Source organism: Maylandia zebra, linkage group LG13 (genome assembly GCF_041146795.1).
Source record: "Maylandia zebra isolate NMK-2024a linkage group LG13, Mzebra_GT3a, whole genome shotgun sequence".
Lineage (NCBI taxonomy): Eukaryota > Metazoa > Chordata > Actinopteri > Cichliformes > Cichlidae > Maylandia > Maylandia zebra.
Genome location: NC_135179.1, coordinates 1,812,206 through 1,837,207, shown reverse-complemented (window position 1 = coordinate 1,837,207; position 25,002 = coordinate 1,812,206). Strand labels below are relative to the sequence as shown.

The 25,002-nt window shown below is 46.0% G+C and overlaps 2 protein-coding genes across 4 annotated transcripts; both read left to right on the top strand.

Annotated features, from left to right (window-relative positions):
* Positions 1-15,422: 15,422 nt before the first annotated feature.
* vsx1 (visual system homeobox 1 homolog, chx10-like) lies at positions 15,423-19,283 on the top strand. Of its 2 annotated transcripts, none has more exons than XM_004575296.5 (5): positions 15,423-15,894; positions 16,120-16,195; positions 16,948-17,071; positions 17,487-17,667; positions 17,876-19,283. In XM_004575296.5, exons 1-5 carry the CDS (start codon positions 15,486-15,488, stop codon positions 18,166-18,168), a joined length of 1,083 nt encoding a protein of 360 aa, XP_004575353.1. In that variant the 5' UTR covers positions 15,423-15,485; the 3' UTR covers positions 18,169-19,283. The 2 variants fall into 2 exon arrangements, with proteins under 2 accessions (XP_004575353.1, XP_004575352.1); XM_004575295.5 differs by having other exon boundaries at positions 15,424-15,894; positions 17,487-17,682.
* A 1,190-nt stretch (positions 19,284-20,473) lies between these two features.
* LOC101471277 (uncharacterized) lies at positions 20,474-24,984 on the top strand. Of its 2 annotated transcripts, none has more exons than XM_004575297.4 (5): positions 20,474-20,698; positions 21,333-21,477; positions 21,598-21,659; positions 21,735-21,789; positions 22,063-24,983. In XM_004575297.4, the coding sequence occupies exons 1-5, from the start codon at positions 20,570-20,572 to the stop codon at positions 23,307-23,309; spliced, it is 1,638 nt and encodes a 545-aa protein (XP_004575354.2). In that variant the 5' UTR covers positions 20,474-20,569; the 3' UTR covers positions 23,310-24,983. The 2 variants fall into 2 exon arrangements, with proteins under 2 accessions (XP_004575354.2, XP_076747486.1); XM_076891371.1 differs by lacking the exon at positions 20,474-20,698 and adding an exon at positions 20,818-21,047 and having other exon boundaries at positions 22,063-24,984.
* Positions 24,985-25,002: the final 18 nt, after the last annotated feature.

Sequence of the window (25,002 nt, the reverse complement as noted above, 5' to 3'; positions counted from 1 at the left end):
GGATGGATGGATGCACGCATGGATGGATGCATGGATGGATGGATGCATGGATGGATGGATGATGGATGCATGGATGGATGCATGGATGGATGCATGGATGGATGCATGGATCGATGGATGATGGATGCATGGATGGATGATGGATGCATGGATGGATGGATGGATGGATGGATGGATGCATGGATGGATGGATGGATGGATGGATGGATGATGGATGCATGGATGGATGGATGGATGGATGCATGGATGGATGGATGGATGGATGGATGGATGATGGATGCATGGATGGATGGATGGATGGATGATGGATGGATAGATGCATGGATGGATGGATGGATGCATGCATGGATGGATGGATGGATGCACGCATGGATGGATGCATGGATGGATGGATGCATGGATGCATGGATGGATGGATGATGGATGCATGGATGGATGATGGATGGATGCATGGATGGATGCATGGATGGATGCATGGATCGATGGATGATGGATGCATGGATGGATGATGGATGGATGCATGGATGGATGCATGGATGGATGATGGATGCATGGATGGATGGATGGATGGATGCATGCATGCATGGATGGATGGATGCATGGATGGATGGATGGATGGATGGATGGATGGATGGATGCATGGATGGATGCATGCATGGATGGATGATGGATGCATGGATGGATGGATGGATGGATGGATGGATGGATGGATGATGGATGCATGGATGGATGGATGGATGGATGGATGGATGGATGGATGGATGGATGCATGGATGGATGGATGGATGGATGGATGGATGATGGATGCATGGATGGATGGATGGATGGATGATGGATGCATGGATGCATGGATGGATGGATGCATGGATGCATGGATGCATGGATGGATGGATGATGGATGCATGGATGCAGTGCCCTGAAACCTGCTTTGAAGACCAAGATGGAGGTCTGCACATCACTATTTGTTTGTGGATTATCTCATATTCAGCACTGAACATGAGCCATATCGTTTTGTCTTCACATCAGCAATAAATAAAATCCCCAAACCTGACCTCTGACCCCGCCTCAGTTGTTAAAATACTTTTGATTTGCTTCAGAGTTCGAAGCCAATTAGAAGAAGCAGGAGTTTTTTTCTGCAGTTTCCCTGGCGTCCAGCAGAGGCAGCAGTGAGTCCGTTACCATAGACAAGCATGTTTACAGGCTGATGTCCACAGGTGCAGCCTCTGTAGATAATCTCCTGCTTCATAACACCTGTACAGAGGGAGGATTTACTTATAGCTCACCTGTTTGAAGTTTGCATTATTAGGGGCGCGGCCTCTTTGAATGAAAGGTGAATGGTGACACAGCTGGTAGGGTCACCTGAACTGGACCTCTCGACAGTGTTTGTTCTGTTGGAGCCTTTTGGAGCATTTTTAATGACATCATGTGACCAATAATATAGCCGCTGTGAGGTCACTGTACTAACAGACCACCTGAGGAGGCGGAGCTTCAGTTTTAGGCTCTCATTTGCATGTTGCTGATCAATCATTAGCAGGAATCTGTCATGCTACGTCCTCTACTCTGAACATAGTTTGTTCTAGGTCCAAAGCTGAAACACAGAGTCTGTGTGAAGGTGAACATCCTCAACTGTTTATTAATATTTGTCATTTTGAAACCGATTTGATTCTTATTCTGTCCTCCAATCTGTTCTTAGCTTCATTGTGTTAATCCCAGCACACTTTCCTCTTGTTAACAGGCACACACACACACACACACACACACACACACACACACACACACACACACACACACACACACACACACACTTCCTCAGTCAGCTCATTATAATTCATATGTATATGATTTCACAGTATTAACGTAACTATTTATGTACTATAACTAATTCATAATTCAATATTTCATAAGATCAGAATAAAATATTTTAAAAATGCCTGAAAATATTAAGAAATTGCAACAACCAAACACCGTCAAATATTAATAAATGTTTCAAAAAAAAACTCAGTGCTTTTTCTTACTAACAGGTGTGAAGATGATGGAGAATGGCTGACGAAGGTCTGACTGAGGCCTTCGTCTGTGAGTCCTGGAATTCCCTCCTTCCCAGTTATCCCAGCATGGGTGGAAACTGGAGGAGAAAAAGGATCAGGGAGGGAAAAGGAAGGACAGATGGAGGAGGAGAGTGAGGCATGCAAAGAAAGGGATGGGGAGGGTGAAACGGAGGGGGCAGCCACATGGTGGAGCAGAGTGTGAGCGACCACACACATCACAATTATGCCCGATAATTAATTAATTAACATCTGACCTGAGAGAAAATTACAATCAGACTTAATCCAGGAGAAGAGATGAACCTGGAGCCTACAGAGCCCACAGACTGAGCTCGTGTTTACAGTACAGCGAGTACTTCAACACATGGAGAATACCTGCATCACATAAACTTTACTCCATTTGTACCTCAGATTATCGATATGAATACTTGCACATGTTTAACTATAGACACGTGTACACTCATATACAATACACAGGTCATAAACCAAAACAACATGTTTACAGAAGCCGAAGACTCTGTGGTTAACACCCACCAAATCTCTCAGCTTTGTGAAAATAATCTTTTTCATATATTTATATATAAGTAATAATTAAACATTGCTTCATATGGAATTATATTTATGTGACCTTAATGAATACTTTAGGCCTGTGTTACTCTGGCGTACATCTATAACATTGAGGACACACAATGAGCTCGATCACTGACAGGAACGTTTCCTATATACATGCAATTGATTATTTTTATCGTGTGAATTTTTGTATTGATGTACTTCATCTGTACAGCTGTAGCTTAATAAACCATATGAAACTTTATTGAAACATCTCTATGTCACATCTGTTTGAGATGACAGATGGTGTAACCTGGGCACATCACTGTGAAAGAACTCTGCAGCAGAGACATTGAGCTGTTAGCCGTTAGCATGCGTCCGTACTACCTGCCCCGGGAATTCTCGCATGTTATCGCGATAACAGCGTATGTCCCCCCCTCGGCCAACGCGGATGCAGCCTGTGACTCTCTCCACTCTGTGGTCAGCAGACTGCAAACACAATCACCGAGAGCCCTTCTCATAATATCAGGGGACTTGAATCATGCCTCGCTGGACTCCACACTGCCCACCTTCACCCAGTATGTGACCTGCCCAACCAGAGACAAAAGAACACTGGACTTACTGTATGCCAATGCAGAAGAGGCATACAGCTCATCACCTCTCCCTCCACTGGGCAGATCTGATCATAACCTGGTGCACCTGGTCCCTGTGTATGAGCCCTTAGTGCGCAGGGAGCCACCCGCACAGTGCAGAGATGGTCGGAGGAGAGCGAGGAGGCTCTTAAGGACTGTTTTGAGTCGACTGTGTGGGAGGTGATCTGTGACGACCACGGAGAGGACATCGACAGCCTTACTACATGCATTACTGACTATATTAATTTCTGTGTGGATAACACCGTACCTACCAGGACTGTACGGTGTTTCTCCAACAACAAACCTTGGATTACCCCAGAAATTAAAGCTGTCCTCAAGCAGAAGAGGAGGGCCTTCAAATCCAGAGACAAAGAGGAGTTGAAAAGGGTGCAGAGAGAGCTGAGGGGACTGATAAGGAATGGGAAGGAGAGCTACAGGCAGAAGATGGAGAACCAGCTTCAGCAAAACAACGTTGGTGAAGTCTGGAGAGGCCTCAGAACCATCTCGGGCCACAAACAGCAGAACTCTCTGCCTGGGAGGGATGTGAGATGGGCAAATGAACTGAATCATTTCTTCAACAGATTTGACTCAGCCATGAGGCAGTCTGCAACATCGGCTGCAGACTCACCCACCCCCACTGCTGCTGCTCCACCTCAGATACCTCAGACACTTCACACCTCCTCTACTCACCCTGCTCACTCCCCCCCACCCCCAACAACAGCATCCAATACACACTCAACACAAGGCTCCAGCCTGCCTCTCTCAACCACCCAGGTTAGGAGGGAACTGAGGAGGATTAAAGCCAAGAAGGCAGCGGGCCCAGATGGCATCAGCTCGAGGGTCGTCAGGTCCTGTGCGGACCAACTGTGTGGGGTGATGGAGCACCTCTTCAACCTGAGCCTGAGGCTGGCTCAGCTTCGGCGCCTGGTGAGCTCATCACTGGACCCACTTTAGTTTGCCTACCATTGGCATTGGAGCGGATGATGCCGTCATTCACCTCCTACATCGTTCCCTCTCTCACCTGGAGACCGCTGGAAGCACTGTGAGAATCATGTTCTTTGATTTCTCCAGTGCCTTCAACACTATTCTTCCCTCAGTCCTGAAGGACAAGCTGGAGAACTCAGGAGTGGACCATCACCTCACTACATGGATTTTGGACTACCTCACCGACCGACCACAGTATGTGAGGACTCAGGGCTGTGTGTCGGACAGGGTCGTCTGCAGTACGGGGGCCCCACAGGGAACGGTTCTGGCTCCGTTCCTCTTCACCATCTACACTGCAGACTTCTCCCACAACTCCACCCAGTGCTTCCTGCAGAAGTTCTTGTCACAGGCTGGGTCTCCGACCCAGCACTCTGAGTTTTCTTTGTATTTTTTGATATGTTATTAGTTTTTGTGTTATTTCCTATTTTGCCTTTAGTTTAGGCAGTTATTGGTTATTGTTCCTGGGTTTTCTATGTTTTGGGGTTTGGTATTTATTCATCACGTATTAGGTCTGTTAAGTTGTGTTGTCATGTTTAGTTTTAGTATTTCCTGTTTTATTCTGACAATGTCATGTGTTCTCTGTTAATTGTATTTAGCTTTTCTCTCCTGGTCCTGTCATTAGGTTTATGGCTGTCAGCTGTTTCCCCATATGTTTCCACTTCCCCTGATCACCTCATGTCTGTATTTAAGCCTTTTGTTTTCTTCATGCCATTGTCGGGTCGTCTGTTTATTCTGCCCTAGTTCTAGCCTGGTTCTGTTTATTTTGACCTCGGTCTTAGTTATGGTTTTCATCTGTTATTCATCATTAGTCTTAGTCATAGTATTTGCTGGTTATTTTCCATCACAGTCATAGTTTAGGTTTTGGTGTCAGTACCGTTTAGTGTTTTGTTTCTTAGTGTTTTGTCAGTTTACTTTGGTTTCCTGGTTTACTCCTGCCGTCATCTAATAAAGGATCACTTTTCTGCTCAAACTTTCAACTACTCGTCATCATCTGCTTTTGGGTCCTGTTTCCACACACATCGGCGCACCCCGCCGTGACAGTTCTCTGATGACTCTGCAATAGTCACCTCATCATTGATGGGGACGACAAGGATACAGAGGACTGACTCAAGGCTTTGTGGACTGGTGCCAGCTGAACTACCTCCAGATCAACACCAGTAAACTTAAAGTAAGTAAGTAAACTCTATTTATTAAGTGCTTTTCGCAGACAGGCAATCACAAAGCGCTGTACACAAATATTAAAATATTAAAATAAACAATAAAATCAATAGACATTATATACAATGTAAAAGATCAAATGTAAATAATGTAAAAAAATAAAAATAAAATATGTAGATCAACAAAAGGCTTGTTTGAACAGAAGAGTTTTTAACTGTTTTTTAAAAACCTTCAGTAAAACCAAGGAGCTGGTGGTAGACTTCCGCAGGCACAAACATCCTCCACTGCAACCACTGAACATCCAAGGTATGAACATCGAGGCTGTGGACAGCTACAGGTACCTTGGTGTTCATCTGAACAATAGACTGGACTGGTCTCATAACTCAGACGCCCTCTACAGGAAAGGGCAGAGCAGGCTGTACCTGCTGCGGAGACTCAGGTCGTTTGGAGTGGAGGGCCCACTCCTGAAGACCTTCTATGACTCTGTGGTGGCTTCTGCTATCTTTTATGGTGTGGTCTGCTGGGGCGGCAGCATCTCTGCTGGGGACAGGAAGAGACTGAACAGGCTGATCCGCAGGGCCAGCTCTGTTCTAGGATGCCCTCTGGACCCAGTGGAGGTGGTGAGTGACAGGAGAACGGCGGCTAAGCTGTCATCCCTGATGGACAACATCTCCCACCCCATGCAGCAGACTGTGACAGCACTGAGCAGCTCCTTCAGTGGCTGCAGCACCCACGGTGTGGGACGGAGAGATTTCGCAGGTCTTTCCTTCCCACTGCTGTCAGACTCCACAACAAAGACTTTAACTGATCAAACACATCCACGTGTGCAATAAGATTAAGTGCAAAACCCTCTGACAAAGTTGTATTTTTACTCAGTTGTATTAAGCATTTGTATTCTATTGTTATCCTATTGTATATTCTATTCTGTACAGTTGTGTACTGTATTTATTCTTATTGTATTCTAATTTTTGCCTCATAACTCTTGCACTGTCCACTTCCTGCTGTGACAAAACAAATTTCCCACGTGTGGGACTAATAAAGGTTATCTTATCTTATCTTAATATTCTCAGGACAACATCTTTACCTCAGACCAGTGATGACTTCCTTTAAAGGCAACACGAATAGATGTAAACTACACCCTGACCTTCTGAAGGAGGCGTAGACCCACAACACGGCGAGCTGAAGGCTGAGGTCAGGATTAGGGTTGAGGTTAGAAATGAAGGGTCACCAGGACTCAGGGTTAGAGGTTGATCACATCAGTGTCCATCTCCGGTAAATCTGCAGAGGGAATGCCAGCAGCCTCTTTGGCGCTCCTGCAGGTAAACATGAAGGTGCTTTTGTCACTTCCTGTCTCACTGGCCACCAGCTTCCTGGGACAGGCCGAGCAGAACTGGCTAATTGTATTCAGAAAGCAAAGAAAACAAAAGCTCTATGACATTTAATCGCTCATTCAGGTCAAGCTTTTAAATTAGCATAATGCATTTAGCTTACTGAGTGAGACGGCACGCGTTGGCATCAGGTGTCCGAGGTGGCGTGATGCCTGAGGCGGGTGGCTAAAGAAACAGGCCAGACGCAGCGAGTCTCCGCACAGTATTAAATTTTTTAATCATTAGCCATTAAAGCTAATGGCAGCAGACAGACTGGAGCTTTCTCTGGATGCTGCTGTTGGTCTGGCTTGGCCTCATGCACTTTAGGGCCGAGATTACAGAATGCAAATGAGGCTGTGTGTGTGTGTGTGTGTGTGTGTGTGTGTGTGTGTGTGTGTGTGTGTGTCGGGGGTTGCAGGCCTCATATAAGAGAATATGGTTCAGAGCTCCAGACACAGACTCCAGTCTAATTTGAAAACTTTAATCCCGACCCAGGCGCTGTTTACATCACTGAATTAGGTTAATCTATTTGCATAAATGTGCATTTATGAATAATTAGTGGGACACAGAGGGCTGTGGAGGGTGGTGGGGGCGAGGGAGGGGTGCCGACGTGTGGCCAGACTATTGCTGCCGTTGCCGGCAGTAAACAATGGAGCTGCAACAACAATGAACAACAAAAACCGCGGGGAGCTGCAGCCGTCTGCCGCCTGAATTACTGCTATCGCTTACAGGCCGCGGCCGGCCGAGCCCACGCACCAGCAGCCAGCCGCCCTTAATTTCATCACAGCTGCCGCTTTAATTGGTCCCATTAACTCCCCGTGAGACAGCACGGCAGCCGGAAACCTTTGAGCTGCTTCTGGTGATGGTCTGCTTTCATTCCCGGCCTCCTCGGAGTAAAGTGGGTGCAGGTGAACGTTTGCAGTTGTGTTCAGCAGACTCGATTTCAACCAGAGAAAACGGATAAAACGTCTCCTAGTTTTCCCCTCTGAGTCCATCAGACGCAGGCGGCTCCATCCAAATATCGATATCATCAATACCAACACTGGTAACGGTATCTGATCGATGCCGGTACAAGGAGATCAATACTTAGGTTCACACACTGAACTTAGAAGATAGAAACAGTCTGTGCTGTTTCATTCACACAAGCTGAGACAGAGTTTCAAAATAAAAGCTGAAAGCTGTTTTATTGTATTAACTCATTATTGTGGAAATCACACTGGTCATTAAAATGTGATGAGAATGTGCAAGTTAATGATTTTCTCCCACAAATCAGGACACAGCTCTTTCCCATACGTAAGCTTCCTTTATGGGGTGAAAATATCGGTATCTGTGTACTGGCCCTGAACTCTCAGACTGAGAGCACTATTGTCTCTGTTTCAGTCATTTCCTCTTTACTTTGTGTGCTCGGGCTTGTTTTACTTCCTGCCTGTCTTTTGTCCCCCTGTTGCCGTCAGCCTGTTTTTCCTCGTCTTTTGGATTTGTCGTGTTTCTGGATTTTTATTGACGCTAACCTCCGTTTTGAAGACGAACAACGACGTCACAGTTTAATGAAGACTTTCAGGTGAACAACAGGTGAGTATTGGCAGCAGTTGAAAGGAGTCCTCCACACGACCACGTCCAGCTACGGCTGTGTGGTTGCAGGCTCGGGTGAGTGGCTGTTGGTTCCACCGGTGTTAGCACAGGTGAGTCTTCTTCATGTTTCAGTCTCGTCTCTGTGTTCGTGCACCTTCTGTCAGTCATGTCTCTTTGCCTCCTGTTTTACTTTGACAGTCTCGCGTCCCGTGTCAGTGCATTCAGTTTGGCTTCCTCCCCGTCTCGTTGTGTTTGATCTCTCCCAGCTGTGTTCCCCGCGGGGTTCTCCTTCCTCTGTGTATTTAAGCCCACGTGTCGTCCACGCTCCTAGCTTAGTTTCCCAGTGTCTTAGTTCCTCATTCGTGGTTTCTAGTTTCCTGTTTTTGTGTTTAGCCCGTTACATGACAGTTTCACAAACACGGGTGCAGGTAAGTTTCTCAGCATGCTCTGATTTCTGCAGGTTTGAAGGTGGGTGAGGCCAGTACGTGGCACAGGTGAGCAGGCAGGTAACAAAGCGGCACTTGACTCTTTGAAGCTTCGCGGTCCAGCGAGGAGGAGAGAGGAGGACCGAGATGAAGATGGGAAACAGGTGTGCCGGTGAGGTGATCACGCCCCCTTCTGGGAGGAGTCAGGAACACCTGATAAAGAGGAGGATATTAAAAAGATGGACAGAGGCTGTGTCCCAATCCAGGGTCTGCACGCTTGAAGTACGCGCACTACGTACGGTGCGTACTATAAGTACGAGAAGTGCGGAGGTGAGAGGCTTGTGAAATGGGACGGTCTGGCCTTCGTTGCGCTGTTCAGGTTGCCTAGCAACCATGATACTAACCGCGAGACACGTTACATACAGCTTTGTTTGACAGAAATGAAGGAGAAAAATGTTTTGTTGGTCATTCATTTTTGTCATGACATCACTTTAGCTGAGTATCTGAGGCTGAGACCACAGGACTGTAAAACATGATTGTTGGGCTTCATTTCTGTGCTGAACAGTCATTTAAGATTAGTTAGTAAATAACAATTAGTTCATGTTGTTCATGAGACTAAAGTCATCTCACTGTGTAATGTAAATATAATATGGACAATGTTATATTTATTGTCAGATTATTATGATATATCACAGCAGTGAGCTTGAACTCTGTGTCAAAGATTCAAAGATTCAAGTTGCAGTTATTTATATTTCCTGTCACCTTAAATCTTCACTCAAAGACAAGTATCTGTGACAGTGTGTATACAGATGTGTTATATATAAGAGACAAATATTGTTCTTTTAATATGCTGGCATTACTAAATTTGGCTCAATGCTTACATACATGTGTAAAAAGCAAATGTAGGAGCTGTGATAACTGTGTCTGATAGAATGAAGAGTAGACTGATATATGAAATATTCCTTTATTGGGTGAGAAAATCAGACCATGTCATAACTGCTGTAAGTCACACAGAATAGATATCAGAGCCTTAAACAGGCTGACGTCTGCTAAATGGGTCAAACTGGGCAGAAAGTCTACAAACACATAACATCCTTATAGAATATGATGTAACACTATAGATCAACTTAGCTCAGAATATATAAAGCATATAAACAGTTACAGCAATATGATGCAACACACACAGCAGCTACTGATCCAAAATACTCAAAGCTTCATAGAACTGAAACCAACATTTATTTTAGCTCCATTCTGCTGCTGATACAGACTTTAGGTTTCTGAACATTAAACTTGTTGCTGCCTTTCATAGTGTGTAACCTGAAGGCCCTGAGTACTCTGAGTACTTTCTCCCACACTGGAAACACTGGGAGGATAACATTATTTGAACATTACCTAATAAGACTGATTCAGCACAGACAGTTAAACTTTCCTAGAAGTCCTTCACAAACATATATATATGTAAAGGCTTTAAAACCAAGTTAACGCTGAAAGTACAAACGTCACTAATGTTTGTAACTTTGCCGACATGTGGCCAACAGTAATGTTTTAATGTTCTTCGTTATTAAACTTTCGCACATAAATAAGTGACATCATATTCAGTACTTTTGACAGTTCACTCTTCGGCCGCTCCCTTCTGCCGGATTTTGCGGCAAAATTATCCACACCCACCGCCGCGCTATGGATTGTGGGATATATGGGACCACGAAGCATGCACCGGACCACGCTTGATATTTGGGGAAATCGACGCCACATTTGAAGTACACTTTGAATTGAGACAGCCGTCGTCGCGTCGCTGTGACGTAATCGCATTGAAATGCGTACTTCAAGCGTGCGACCCTCTGAATTGGGACACAGCCCTGGAGTGCAGAGACGAGCAGCAGAAGGCACGCTGGAGCAGAAACCAATCAGGACACAGTTTACTAAGGTCAGAGGTCATCTCGTTTCCTTACACACTTCTATGCACTCCCTGCTGGATGTTAGCGAGCGTGCAGGCTTTAATCACCTTGCTGTGATTTATTGTTAACATAACTGAGGTTTTACTGACGGCTGTGGCAGCTTTTCTCTGAATTATGAGATAATTTAATCTTTTCCATTTTAGCCTCAATCGCCTCTTCATCTTCTTCTTCCTCTGCTTTCTGTTCCGCTCTTTCTTCTTTATGTGCAGATTATAAACTGAAGCAGAACATCAGTTTGAGGCTGGATTAAACATCACCGCACAAACTTATGTTCACTCTTCAAACAGCGTGGATTACCAAGATTTGCCGGAGGAAACTGATTGATTACGAGCGCTAAATAATCTTCAGATTAAGGTCTGAATATTTCTCTGAGCTTCTCATCACTTTATCTCCATCCCTCATCATTTTGTTCTTTCTGTAATTAACGCGCAGCTTTGGTCGCGTCACCGCTGATCAGAGGTCAGCTGTGAAGCTCTCGGGCTTACTGACATCACTGCGAGTCCAGGAAGTGTGTTCAGTTACATCAAGAACGTTTCTCAGAGGAGGCGGCGCCGGTGTCAGTGTGCTGGGGCTCCTCCCAGCTCGACATGAAGCTCCTCCCCTTTGCTGCGTTCCTGCCTATAAAGCTGTCTCGGCTCTTTGGTGCAGGTTTCCTCCTCGCAGTGCTTCAGCCTGGCTAACCTCACCGTCCTGCCGCCTCCTGCAGACAGAATTACGGCGTGCTCTCAGCCCCAGCTCTCAGGTGTTTTGTGGTGCGGTCACAGGCCACGCCTCCGCGCGCTGTCTTCAGACGATTAGCTGTTTTTGTTCCTCAGAATGGAGCGCTCTGTTTACAGTTTAGAAAGCGATGTTATCAGATTATTCCACTGTTGGTTTATTTCTTTACGCTGAAACGATAACTGAGACTTCATGAAAGTCACAGACGCTCACGTGTCAGCACGTGTCAGCGCCGCCAACACCACAGAGTAGAAAACGGTCAGCTTTGACCTCTGACCTCTCCATCACACCGGCTGATAAGCATGATGCAAAAGTAAAATCTGATGACTGCTCTGCAGGGTTGTGCCTCTCACAGTCTTATTGTTGCGTTTAGCTGCTGTTGATGCAGAGGTCAGAGGTCAGGCTGGTGTGTGGAGGTTACGGCAGCCTGACAAATGGATGCTCCTGCTGCTCCTTTATGTGGGCGTGTCCACGCTCTCAGGGGAAACCCGCCTCCTCCTTTCACCCAGAGGGGCTTGGCGCCAAAATAATCAACGAACCCGCCCCCCACCATCACGAGCAGAAGCCATGAAAATTTGGTTTAACGTGGTGAAGACGGAGAAACCACCTGCTGCACGGATATCCCAGCGCGAGCCACTCTGCTGCGCTTCCTGAAGCTCCTCCCCCTTTGTTTCCTCCTCCGCTGCACGTCATCGATATTGAAAAGCTCTGATAAGAAACGTTTGCAGCGCTGCGCGTCTGTCAGGACAAACTCAGATTTAAGTTCACGTTTCACAGAAGCGCTGTCCGTCTTTTATATACAGTCTGTGTCTGAGCTGGTTCAGGACACACTGATCCACAGAGATCCACTGAGTCAGAGCGGGCGCCGCTGCAGCACGCCGAGGGTGTCTCAAGCACACGCCGAGGGCCGCCGCTGCAGCACGCCGAGGGCCGGCGCATGAATGCTCAGTTGTTTTTGCAGTTTTGTTATCAGTGAGATAACAAAGAGCGCCCTCAGATTAAAGAAGATAACGAGCCGTGTCGCCTCTGCTCGTTGTTGTTATCATCTTGTTTGTGAGCGGCGGGGCGAGATGGGCGTCTCCTGATGAACCCTCCGAGCTCTGTTTTCATCTTCCTGCAAATGTGAGCGGCTGATTAAAGCGGCAGAGAAGAAGAACATCGTGTTTTTGCTCAGCCGTCTCAGATTTCAAACGTGATGTTTCCACAAATAAAACCATGAAACCTCAAAATAAAATGATGAACAAAACATAAACATTAAAACAGCAACAAAGGTTAAAGGTTAAAACCAGATTTGAACACTAAGACAGAAAAAATAATTACACTGAAGGTAAAACAACCCAATAAAAAGCAAAACACTAAAGGATAAAAAAATTATTAAATATAACTGAACGAATAAAATAAGAAACACAAAAACCCATAAATTGTAATTTGGTGAAGTTTTGTAAAAATCAAACACATGTAAGCTCAAATACAGTGCAGGCAGATAAACTCTCTGATGTCTGTGAACGTTTCGTGGGCTCTGCAGGCCGCCGCGGTGCGTTCAGGGTCTCCCCCTTTCCTCCTGGACACAGATGTGCACAGATGTTTCAGCTCTCGTCAGTAATCAGGTACAGACTCTACAGACTTTCAGCTGAGGTTGAGTAATTCCACCGCTCATCCAATCAGCTTCCTCCTCCTCTTCTTGGCGTGCACGTGAAGGTTCACCTGTGCAGCTCTGTTTCAGTACGTCTCTCGTGTTTCTCTAGTTTCTTATTTGATTTTTTAAAAATGATTTCTGGGCGATAACGGCTGCGTCACACTGACGTCCATCCATTTTCTTCCACTTATCCGGGGCCAGGTCGCGGGGGCAGCAGCCCACGCAGAGAAGCCCAGACCTCCCTCTCCTCAGCCACCTCCTCCAGCTTATCCGGGGGAACACCAAGGCGTTCCCAGGCCAACCGAGAGATATAATCTCTCCAGCGTGCCCAGAATTCATAGCGTGACCCAGCCAAACTCCAGTTTCCAACAATGGTGGCCGCTGCTTAATTTTAATATTACTCTTATTATTCTTTCTGGGTCACAAAATAAACGTTTAACATATTTTCAGGCGAGAAAGTAGTTGTGTAAACATCAAATATCTGCTCGGTTTATCAAGATATCCCATATTTGCAAAAGTGCTTCGACGTTTTCGGAGACGTCTGTTACCCACCAGCTCGACAGCTAGCCGGGAGCTTGAGGGTCACTGAAGCCGCCGAGAACGGCACAACTCCGGCACATCATTTTCAGATCACCGCGGAGTTTCGCTGCTCGGGTTAAACGTAATATATAAGTCACTTAGACAACCTAAAATGTTATTGTTGGGCTTTTTTCAGTGTTTTGTTTGTTCGTGAGTAAATCGGTTTGGTTGAGATCAAAGTTATTAGATAAAATAAAACTTTATTAATCCCCCGGGTGGGTTCCTCCTTGGTTTTCACACAGCTGACTAAACGTCAAACAGAAAACTGATTAAACAGAAGTATGAGACAGTCGAGAATTTACACCAGTGTCTGGTTATATTTTAGATAGCACGGAGCAGACGGCGAGTTTATTAAACTCCACCGAGACAGCGGCGACGCTAATCTGAAGGCGAGACCGTCCAATTTCACAGCCGTTTACTTCCGGCCTTCCCGACTCCTGAGGACCCGGCCTTTGCGGTCTACGTGGGCCGGGTCCTCAGGAGGATGCAGCCCATGAATTTGGACACGACCTCTGACTTTGTTTGGCGCTCGAATGTCGGAGACTCGGGCGTCCCGATGAAGTGAGAGCAATGAGCTTCTTTGCTCTAATTTAACACGAGCACATTAACGAGCGCATGAACGCATCGGATGATTTAATCTGTAATCTGCTCAAACTGTGACGCCCACAATAAAAAAGAGAAGAAGAAGGAGAACAGAGAGGGATTTAAAAACAGCCCAAATTTGCTTTAATTATCTCTGATAAGCAGATTCCTCTAATTGCTTTTAAAACCAGTTGACCATTTTTACCTTCTTACACACACACACACACACACACACACACACACACACACACACACTGCAAGCCTGCAGTCAATCCTGAGGGATTAACCGCCAACTTGGCCCTAATTTCCAGCCTGACTTTCATCAGCAGGAGCTTCGTTTTCTGCCCAAAGAGACAAACAGCTGATTTTCTCTGTTTATCCTCATCAGCTCCACCCGCTCCACCTGCAGATCATCATCTTTATTATCTTTATTTTCACTTTTATTCAATTCTTCTAGCATTATTGTCAAAATAATGACAATAAATGAAATATAAAAAATGAACATACTGTGTGTGGAGGTTCAAAACCTCAGAAAGGAAAATAAATAAATCAATGTTTAAAAAAAGAAATAAAATGGCACCAAATCCAGGAAATAAATCCAACGGATAAAGTAGGAACTGTGCATTTGATTCTTTACTCACTTCCTTGATTTAATTGATTTTTCTGTCTGTAAATAAAATTCATCGATCATTAAAACTGACTTTTCAGCACTTTTAAAATCCAGTTTTCTTTATTTTGTACATTTAACAGCAGCTGAAGTCAGATTACAGCAAATCCAAAGCATCAAACACCTGTGAAGAGAGGTCAGAGGTCATTTTTAGGGTCATGAAAAGAGCACAAACAGAAGTGCACGAGGGTCACGTGACCGCAGCCTTCGCAGTGTCAGTCTGCGGCTCCCTTAGACCCATCCTACTGCCAGCACAGCCCCCGTGGGCCGCGCCCCACAGTTTAAGCGGCCTTGATGGAGCCTAGATTAGGTTTGTGAAATCTGATGGTGCTGATGGCAGCAGCTGATTGGTGGATGCTCTGTGATGTTTGGCCGCATCAAAGATAAACAGTCTTCCTCCTCCTCTTCTTCCTCTGAAATCCTGATCGGATTGGAGGGAAATTGGTGGCAATTAATCCTCTGGGATTGAGCCCCCCCCCCCCCCCCCCCCCCCACCCCTCCTGCTCTGTGCCCTGATTGGCCGCCGCTGGGATCCCGGGCCTGATAAAGCTGCCCGCCGCCCGTTGCCGCTCTGTTCTCCACCTTCATCACCTCCTCTGCTCCATCACCTCCTCTGCTCCATGATGACCGGGCGGGAGGAGCTCAGCGAGGAGAAGCCGCGGGTGAAGCTGCTGTCCCCGGGTTTCGGCATCGACAAGAGCCGGCTGCACGGCCCCGGGCTCCGCTCCAAAGGCTTCGCCATCACCGACCTGCTGGGCCTGGAGACAGACCTGCAGGCCCGGCAGCAGCCCGGCGGGGCTCCTTTCGCCTCGGGGCCCGGGACGGAGCAGCACGGGGCCGGTCCCGGCCTCGGCGGGTTCTCCTTCCCGGGGGGGTCGCTGCCCCTTGGCCTAGGCTTCCTGTGCAGCCTGGCGGCGCAGCAGCCCGCCGGGGCGCCGTGCTTCCTGCCTGGACACCTGCCGCTGCTGCAGGCCCGGCCCGACAGCCACTACCTGCAGAACCTGGAGGCCCAGCGGGAGGCCTATTCCGGTACGGAGACAGGCTGGAAGAAGGGTCCCTGATGGGAGCCCTTCGCTCCGGCTCGGGTTCTGTGCTGACGCGTCCCTAAAATATTTTTTGGCTTTTAATCTGGTTTTAGTCACGAGGCCTTCAGCGTCATCACCGACCCGAGTTTATTGGCTCCTTTATCTCAACTTTATTTTGTTTCTGATGATTTTTCGTTCAGATTTGATTTTTTTCTCTTTGCTGTCGCAGATGAAGAGTGTCTGTCGGACCGTAACGACCCCAAAACCTCCGGAAACTCTCAGAAGAGGAAGAAGAGGAGACACCGGTGAGGAAAACTGCAGAACTCAACGAACCGAATGTTTTTAAAACGAAGAAATAATTCAGGGTCATTTTTTAAACATTTGGCCTTTTTAAAATTCTAATTCTGTGCTCTTTTCATGTTTTTTCGGTGTTTCCGTTGAATTCGGACAAAAATACAAATAAGAGAAAAAACGCTGAAAAAACCCAAACACACATTCAGATTTTTATTCTGAATTCAGCAACGTGAAGAAATAAAAAAGAAGAAACGAAAAAAAGAGTTTTAAAGACACATTTCAGCTTCACGCAAGGCTTAAATATATTTTAATTAAGTTAAAACTACGAATTAATTCGTTTCTAGCAGAAAAAAGAACTTTGATTCATCGTGATTATTAAAAACATTTATTATTATTTTATTATTGAAAGCTTTGTGTCATAAATATTATAATGTTGATGATGAATCGTGATTGTTCCATTAGTGAAAAGCAGAAAACATTTTCAATCAAATCATAGAAAAAAAATGGAGGAACAAACCAAACCGTGGCTGCTTTACTGAATTCAATAAATAATAATCAATAATCAGGTTCCAGTAATTAAGGAGAGAAGACAGATGATGATAATAAAATAAAAAGATTTCATATTTTAACCTGATTTTTTTTTTTAAATTTTCAGTCATGAACAATTCTTAGAAGTGTAAATAAAATAATCAGTGATGTCAGTAATGAAGAAGATCAAACGTGATGAAGAATGAAACATGATCGGGTCTGCTGCTGTGTTCAGGACGGTGTTCACCTCCCACCAGCTGGAGGAGCTGGAGAAGGCCTTCCAGGAGGCTCATTACCCCGACGTGTACGCCCGGGAGATGCTGGCCATGAAGACGGAGCTGCCCGAGGACAGGATACAGGTGAGGGTCCCGATCAGGTGACATCAATCTGACCAATCAGCAGAGTGGAGAACTGATCCGAGGAACATCTGTAATGCGAAAACCCTGAATCATTCAAATCAGAGACAGATTTCCTGTGAGGGGGAAACATCAGCGTAAAATCAAGTTTTCTCAATTAAAAAAAAAAAAGTATTTTTTTTTCAAATTGTTTTTATTATTGATTTAATGAATTTATTTGAAGAGGCTGTTTGGTTTTTAATATTTGGGCTTTAATCTGATCTGAACTTTGTTCTGTTTTGTTGATTTTATTGAGAAATGCTGTGAACATGTGAAATCGTGTTGTTTTTATTTCTCTGTGTAACACATTATTTATTTGTTTACCTGCTCAAGTGTTGGGCACGACCTCTGACCTCTGTACTTCCTGTTTTATTTCCAGGTGTGGTTTCAGAACCGGCGGGCCAAGTGGCGTAAGCGTGAGAAGTGCTGGGGTCGCAGCAGCGTCATGGCGGAGTACGGTCTGTACGGCGCCATGGTGCGACACTCCATCCCGCTGCCCGAGTCCATCCTCAACTCTGCCAAGAACGGCATGATGGGATCGTGCGCCCCCTGGCTGCTCGGTGAGCCGCATGCACGTCAGTGCCACACGTGCACCACAGCAGCATCAATACACACCGATCAGTGATCAATAAGCCTTTAGAGTAAACAATGAAGTGCTGCGTGTAACACGGGCCTGAATGTTTTCATGTTACCATAGCAGTGAACAAACATGTAAACAACACTGCAGTTCGCACTGGACTGAACCTGAATGTGACTCCGCCCCCACAGGGATGCACAAGAAGTCTTTGGAAATGTCCAAAAAGTGTTCCAGCCCTCCGGCGTCCGACTCGGCGCGCTCCGATTCGTTCTGCGATGCCTCGGAACGACGAGGTTCCAGCAAGGCCCAGGAGCCGGAGGAGGACAAGCTGATGGAGGAGGAAGAGGACGAGGTGGAGGAGGAGGTGGCCATTGACCTGTCCAGCTCATCTAAACAGCAGCAGCAAGAGGAGGGCGGAGCCTCGATAAGAACCGCCTCTTCACCACAGCAACAAAGCTGCAGCGAATCAGACGAACATAGCTGAAGATGATCTGACCAAAGAGGAGGAAGGTGTTCTGTTCAGGCAGCGCTGTGATGGGATTGGCTCTTTCAGGAAGCACAGCCAATTGAAACAAACGCAGCCAAAACTTTACTTGTTACTATGCAAAGTTAGTTTGTTCAAACGCTAGCTGCTGGTTTGCTAACAAAGCTAAGAGCTAATATAAATATTGTTTTGGTGTGCTACTACCTGTTAAAATATCAGCAGGATTGATCATGTAAGCATTTTGTAGCTGACTTTATTTTCTCAGTGTTAGCGACAAAAAAAGTTCTGATTTTAGATGAAAAACAATGATATTAAAAGTTTCAGTTGTCAACAAGTGTTAACAGTGAAACAAATAATGGGAAAATATGAGTCATGATAACATATTTTGATAGAAAATGCTATTACTTAAAGCTATTTTTAGCTAACATGCTAATATATGTAAACCCTGTGTTATACTATAAGGATCAGCTAGCAAACTTTAGCACTTCAAAAAAGCTTTAATCACTACTATTAACTTTTTGTATTAGTATTTGAACATTTCAGATTTACCATGCTAGTGGCATGCTACGGTGGTAATTTCTGCACTGTGCGACAAAGTGTTGTTAGTGTGCTAAAATAGCCTGATACTAACAGAGCACTAGCATTAAGCATGCTAATCATTAAGTATGCTAACTTATGTTCTGAAACAACAAAATAGTGATTGGCTGTGCTCGCCGTGCTCCTGGGAAACTAATGTTCATCGTTAAGATGAACACCAATGCTGTGACGTTCAGATCAGCCTCGAGGGGTTGGAGTCTTTTCTAAAAGACTGTGAAAGACGTGTGTGTGTGTGTGTGTGTGTGTTTATGTTTTATATCCATGGTTTTTGGGAGTCTGAGAATATCTAATGTTTTCTTCCTGTTGGTTTTTGTGTTTTATAGTTGGACCTGCTTGACTGAAACTCTGTGAATGTAATTTAAATGTAAGATTTCAAACATTTTATCATTATTATTATTATTATTATTAGTATATGCTTATACAGGTGGAGATTCAGCAGGGTGGAAAATAAAGAAGTATTTTTGGAATCAGCTGAGCTTTGTTGTGATTTATTAACACAAACACTGATTAAAACTTAATTTTACACATCAGCTGGAAAAAAAAGAGGCACATATTTACTACTAGTTTTAAAAGAGCATCATTCTATAAAGTTTCCAAATTCTATATTCAGTTTTAACAGGAAACTTTGAGTACCATAAATGTTTAATTCAAATTTTTTGTGAATTGTTTCACTTTTGCCACCCACTGACTTCCATACCTACTTAGCGGTACCCCAAATTAACCAGATAGGTGAAAAAATACAAATAAAATTCATAAAAGGCCAAGAGATTCACTAATCTTCATCTTTCTGTTATAAAACAAATGTAATGAAACTGAAGGATGAATTGAAAATATGATTTAATTCCATTTTAGGCATTGCTGCTGGTATTAGAAGAAAAACAGGCACCTTTGAAAATAAAAATGTTTTTATACCATTTAATACTGTTTTTTCTGTGTTATCTGAATTAAATTACACGTGTATCATCAGCCATCATGATGTTGTTTGTTAGAACGGCAACTTATCTACAGCTGAGAGGAAGCAGTTGGACCAGCTCATAAAGGCCAGCTCTGTGCTAGGATGCCCCCTCGACCCAGTGCAGGTGGTAGGAGACAGAAGAATCCTTGGACGGTGTCTCCACCCCACGCATGAAGCTGTGGCAGAACTGGAGAGCTCCTTTGGTCTCACCCTGCTGCATCCACAGTGCACAAAGGAGTGTCGCAGGTCCCTCCTCCCAGCAGCTGTTGGACTTCCGTCACAGCTCCCAACAAACTCAATAAAGTATTTACATCCTGCTGGTATTTGCAGTTTTTCCATTTTTGCTAAATAGTCTGTTGTTGTTGGTTTTTAAGCACAAATATACAGCATTTTGTGCACCAATAATCCTACTCAGCTGCACATTTCTGTGAGTCCTGCTTTTTTAATGTTGGAAATCTGCCTCTACAGTCTCTTAATTGTTGTTTTTTTAAATTTCATATTCTTTACTTTTGTGTGAATCTGCATGCTCCGCCTGTCCCGGTGAGGGACAATAAAGGATATCTCTATTCTATTCCATTAAAGACACATTTACGTTCATATTCCACACTGAAGTAAGCCAAACTCTATTTTAAAATCATGTAATTTAAGGATTTTTCGTAATGTTTATTATCCAATGCGCGACGCCTTCAGTAGATTCAGCAGAAAATCAATAAATGTACTTTTATTCACTTTCCGCTTCCCTTTCCCAACCAGTGCCTGCGGGATAAGCCAATTACGTCACTTCCTCTATCCACATTAGCGGTTTGGTTGCTAAGCTAACTGGCCACTGAGAGTGGGAACTCCTAAAAAATGGCTGATTTAAGCACTTTCAGGAATGAAGTGGCGCTCGTCGTCAACAGCCTGGCCAGGGCGGTGGTGACGGAGATTTTCAGCGCTGTGGAGGGAGCTTCTTTAAACAGACAAAGCCTCGAAGCCGAGGTAAGCCAGCCCAGCTAACTCTCGCTAACAGCTAGCTCAACTCCAGCTCTTCCGGTTTCACGTGCTCACGGTGTGCGTGCGAGAGAAGACGAAGAAGAAGCGCGAGGTGTTTAAGTGGTTTACTCACTCCCAAAGTCCCGATGTCATCATCCCGAGCTCCATTTAAAAATCCTCCAATTTTAGTTCGTCAATAATTTATTAACTCAGTGACACAAATCATTACAACCGAGACTACTTAGACCTAGAGCCTGAAAATTGGCTCCTCCTTCTTACCTGTGACTGAAATCTAAGCCGCCTACATTTCGGCATGTTTTAAGTTGGAAAGAGAAAAGTTTCGCTTAACACACAGGTAAAGACATTCACCTGCAGCAGGAGCTGTTTTTCTGCTTTTTCTGTTTTTCTGCTTTTACCTCACAGATTCCAAGTATAGGTTAGCGTTCAGCATTGTTTTTGGGAAATATCCTGAACCAAATATGAACCTTTTTCCCCTCATATGTGTGATCATGTGCAGACAGTTTTGTTGAGTCGGAGTGACAGTGAAGAAAACCTAAAAACAAGAACATTCCCAATGAAGATCCATCACCTATCATCAGAAAACATGAGTCATGAAACGGTGTGTGTGTTTTCCTCACAGGAGAAACTCGGCGCTCTCGTCGAGCATCTCTGTTTTGAAGCTGTGGAGAAAATCCTGAAGCTGGTCAATCTGAGCGTTATGAAGAGCGGCGAGAACGTGGGCCAGATGCATGATGGGAGCGATGATGTTTCAGAGACAGCCGGAGGTCAGTACTCTGACCTCTGATTGGCTGCAGATTGAACAGCTGGGACGGGGTCCCTGAAAGAATGATTACATCACCACCTAAACGCTTCAGGTTGTGTACTTGCTGTTTCCTGTTTTGCAGGCGAAGGCGGCGGTGGCGCTCCCTTCCCCCCCTCAGAGCAGACCTACATCTTGGTTTATGAGGTCAGTGAGTGAGTCCAGCAAACTGCCAGAGAACGAGCGCTAAGCGAGCACTGACACCTGTCCTGTGTCTTTCAGAATGCCACCGCAGACTCACAGTGTGTGCTGGTGTCACTGGAGAGTCACGCTAACGGTGAGAAGTCGCTCCTTTGATTTGTCACTGATTAAACCTGAAAAAGGTGAGGTTCTTATCCACAGTGTGGGTGTTATGCAGTAGGCCACACCCCCAGACAGGCACCTGTTTGGTGAAGGTGTTGTCTGTAGCGTGAAATCAAAGCATCATGATTGGCCGTGACATCATATTTTCTCAGGTTACTTGATAGTTTTTTAAGATGTGCGAGCGCTGTCCGACTGTCCCGTCTACGAGTAACGTCCCGCTCACAGACTTCCTGTTGCTCTGTTGCAGGTGGAAATGAAAGCACGTGTGATGTAACAGGTCAGGGGACAGAGCTCTCCCCCTCCTCGTCTGCGCCTCAGGCCGATGACCACGAGTACGCTCGCTCGACGTCGCCTCCATCCAGCAGTGCCTCAGCGGCAGTGGGTGGGGTCAGGAAGAGGCCTCGCGGCCGCAGGAAGAGAGCTCGAATCGTGGTGTCTGGTGAGGCAACAGAGACTCACCTACAGTGCTCGCACTGCGCCATGTTGTTTCCAAACAGCGAGCGGCTCGCCGACCACGAGAAGAAGGCTCACCCGGCGTGCTCGGTGTGTGGCCTGCGGTTCACTGGTGTCCTGAAACTGCGTGAACACGAGCTGAAAAAACACGGGCTGCTGCCGTACATCTGCGACTTCTGCCCGAAGAGGTTTAACCACAAGGCGCATCGCGACCTGCACGTGAAGGCGCGGCACACCGGCGAGAAGAGCTGCCACTGCGACATCTGCGGAAAGGGCTACGCCTGCGTGAGCGTGCTGAAGACGCACCGCATCACGCACTTCGACAAGTCGTTCATCTGTGACGTCTGCGGGAAGGGCTTCTACCACGCCTGCCACCTGACACGCCACAAGCTGGTGCACCAGGAAGTGCGGCCGTTCCGCTGCCCCACCTGCGGGAAGGGCTTCACGCAGGCCGCCAACCTGCGCAGCCACCAGGCGACGCACACTGGCGAGCGGCAGCTCTGCTCTATCTGCGGCAAGAGCTTCCGCTGCCTGAAAAACCACGTCATCAGCAAACATTCGCACGAGCTGCCCGCCGACGAGCTGCCCGCTGTCGACGCCATCGTTAGCTGCGAGGTCTGCGGCAAGAAGTTCCCGAACCCATCGCAGTACCGCGCACATCAGCGGAGCCACACCGGGGAGAAACCTTTCCACTGCGACATCTGTGGGAAAAGCTACCGTCTGAAGGAGCTGCTGCGCGACCACCGCTACACACACACCGGGGAGAAACCGTACCGCTGCTCGCTGTGCCCCAAGACCTTCAACCTCGCCACAAGCTTCATGAGGCACCGCAGCATCCACAGCGGCGAGATGCCGTACAGCTGCCGCGACTGCGGTAAACACTTCCGCCTGTTCACCTTTCTCAAGGCTCACCTGCAGACCAAAGCTCACGTGAAGCAGACAGGAGCGCAGGGAAACGCCCCCCCGCCAATCAGCAGCATCGAACAGGAGGTGGTCCCGGACGGATCCATAATTGCTGCCCAGCTGGTGTCGAGTCTTTAAAGCAAAACGATGAAACCGTAAACACAAACGGCAAGTGGGAGAACTCGCCGTTTGTGTTTACAGTGTTTAAGAACTGCAAGAACTCAGCGGCCACAGTCGCACTCTGCACCGGAGCTGTGAGGCGTGGCGCCGCGTGGTCGTTAAACTCGTATCTGTTTGGTAATAACTTATGTGTCATGTGACGTCTGTTTATTTTGAAAACAAACTCAGATCAGAAATGATCGCCATGCCGAATTTCAATATAAATGAAGAATGACGTTTGCATTATTTGGGGCGTGGCCTCTTTGACAGGTGAATGACTGTTCTTTATATACAGTCTGATTCCAGCCCACATACACACAGACTTCCTCTGCACTTTCAGAATAGAGCGCCTGGAGTTTTCCCGTCTGACCAGTTGTCCTGCTTTGTGACCTTTGACCTCTGTTGTGTCGGCCGTGCCCCTCTGTGATAGCTGCTCATGTAATCCAGCTGTTTTCCAGCTGAACAGAGGTGAGATTAAAGGATCCAATCAGCAGATAATCCTGACCCTTTGTGTTTGAACAGTTTAATCACCGTGGCGACCGCTGATTGCTACTGTTGTCTCTGTTTACCTGTTAAAGACCGCCATGTTTTCCATGTCAGCGTGTCAGAGCTGCAGCTGTTAATCCCAGTTTCGATGCGGGCTAATAATTGTGACAGCTTATTGGCTGACAGGCATGCGAGGAGCCGCAGATTTAACGTGGACGTCGGCGAGCTGGTCAGGTGCTCAGACGCTCACAGGGTTAAAGCTGAAGTGTCGCTGACAGCGGGAATCAGCTGTTTACGTCAGATTAATCGTGTCTTTTGTCATGTTTTACTGTTGTTATCCACACAGGAAACACTCGGCGGTAACTTCCTGTCTCTAATCTTTGAAAGCCTCGTGTTTCAGCTCGTCTCTTTATAAACATAAAGACATAAAGAAAATTCTGAGAATAAAAAAAGTGGAAATGTGCAGATTACAGTAGATGTTTGCGCAGCTGACCAGCCATCCTGTGATACAGCATCCGTGCTCCTTATTGGTCGAGGCTGTAACCATGGATATCTGTCCACTGCAGACATTTCATTTTGTACAAATCCAGCAGCTTCTCTTCAGCGTCCTCGTGCTCATCGCCGGCTGAAAGACAAATCACCTCCTTCCTTTAGCTAAAACTGAGTCTGAAGTACGACCTCACGCACTCGATGACAAACGGCCTTCCTGTTTGACGCGTTTGGTCTTGTGTGCGATCTTCAGACCTCGCTCTGACATTTTAATAAAACACGCAGAAAGGAAGTTGTGTTTTGCACGCTCTGCTTGTTTCTGTGCCGCAGGTTTTTCCACATCTGTGGACACTCGGCTCACAGAGCCTCCTTTAGAAATGCAAAACACCCAAACTGCTCGCACAGTGCGTGCCTTTACAGGCGTGCCATCACTTTTAAATATCTGCAGGTTTTAATGTGAGCGGGCGGCTTCATGAGGACGCTCAGCCGGGGACACCTTAGTTCAAATTTAAATGGTTTCTTTATGTTCACAAAGGAAGTGATGTAACCGTTAACAATAAGAAGACAAGACAGGAAATTGTTTGTAGTTTAATAAATAAATGTGACAATAAAAAGTGAACACGAGCAGATTAAAGTTGACAAAGGAGCTTGCAAAGAAAAGCGTCTGGACTTCTTTAAGTTACTTGAAGACGTTTCA

Coding starts and splice junctions, on each gene's coding strand:
- vsx1 (XM_004575295.5), top strand. CDS start 15,486: ATGATGACCGGGCGGGAGGAGCTCAGCGAGGAGAAGCCGCGGGTGAAG. Junction 15,895..16,119: donor CCAGCGGGAGGCCTATTCCG/GTACGGAGACAG, acceptor TTGCTGTCGCAG/ATGAAGAGTGTCTGTCGGAC. Junction 17,072..17,486: donor TGCCCGAGGACAGGATACAG/GTGAGGGTCCCG, acceptor TTTTATTTCCAG/GTGTGGTTTCAGAACCGGCG.
- LOC101471277 (XM_004575297.4), top strand. CDS start 20,570: ATGGCTGATTTAAGCACTTTCAGGAATGAAGTGGCGCTCGTCGTCAAC. Junction 20,699..21,332: donor GACAAAGCCTCGAAGCCGAG/GTAAGCCAGCCC, acceptor TTTTCCTCACAG/GAGAAACTCGGCGCTCTCGT. Junction 21,790..22,062: donor ACTGGAGAGTCACGCTAACG/GTGAGAAGTCGC, acceptor GCTCTGTTGCAG/GTGGAAATGAAAGCACGTGT.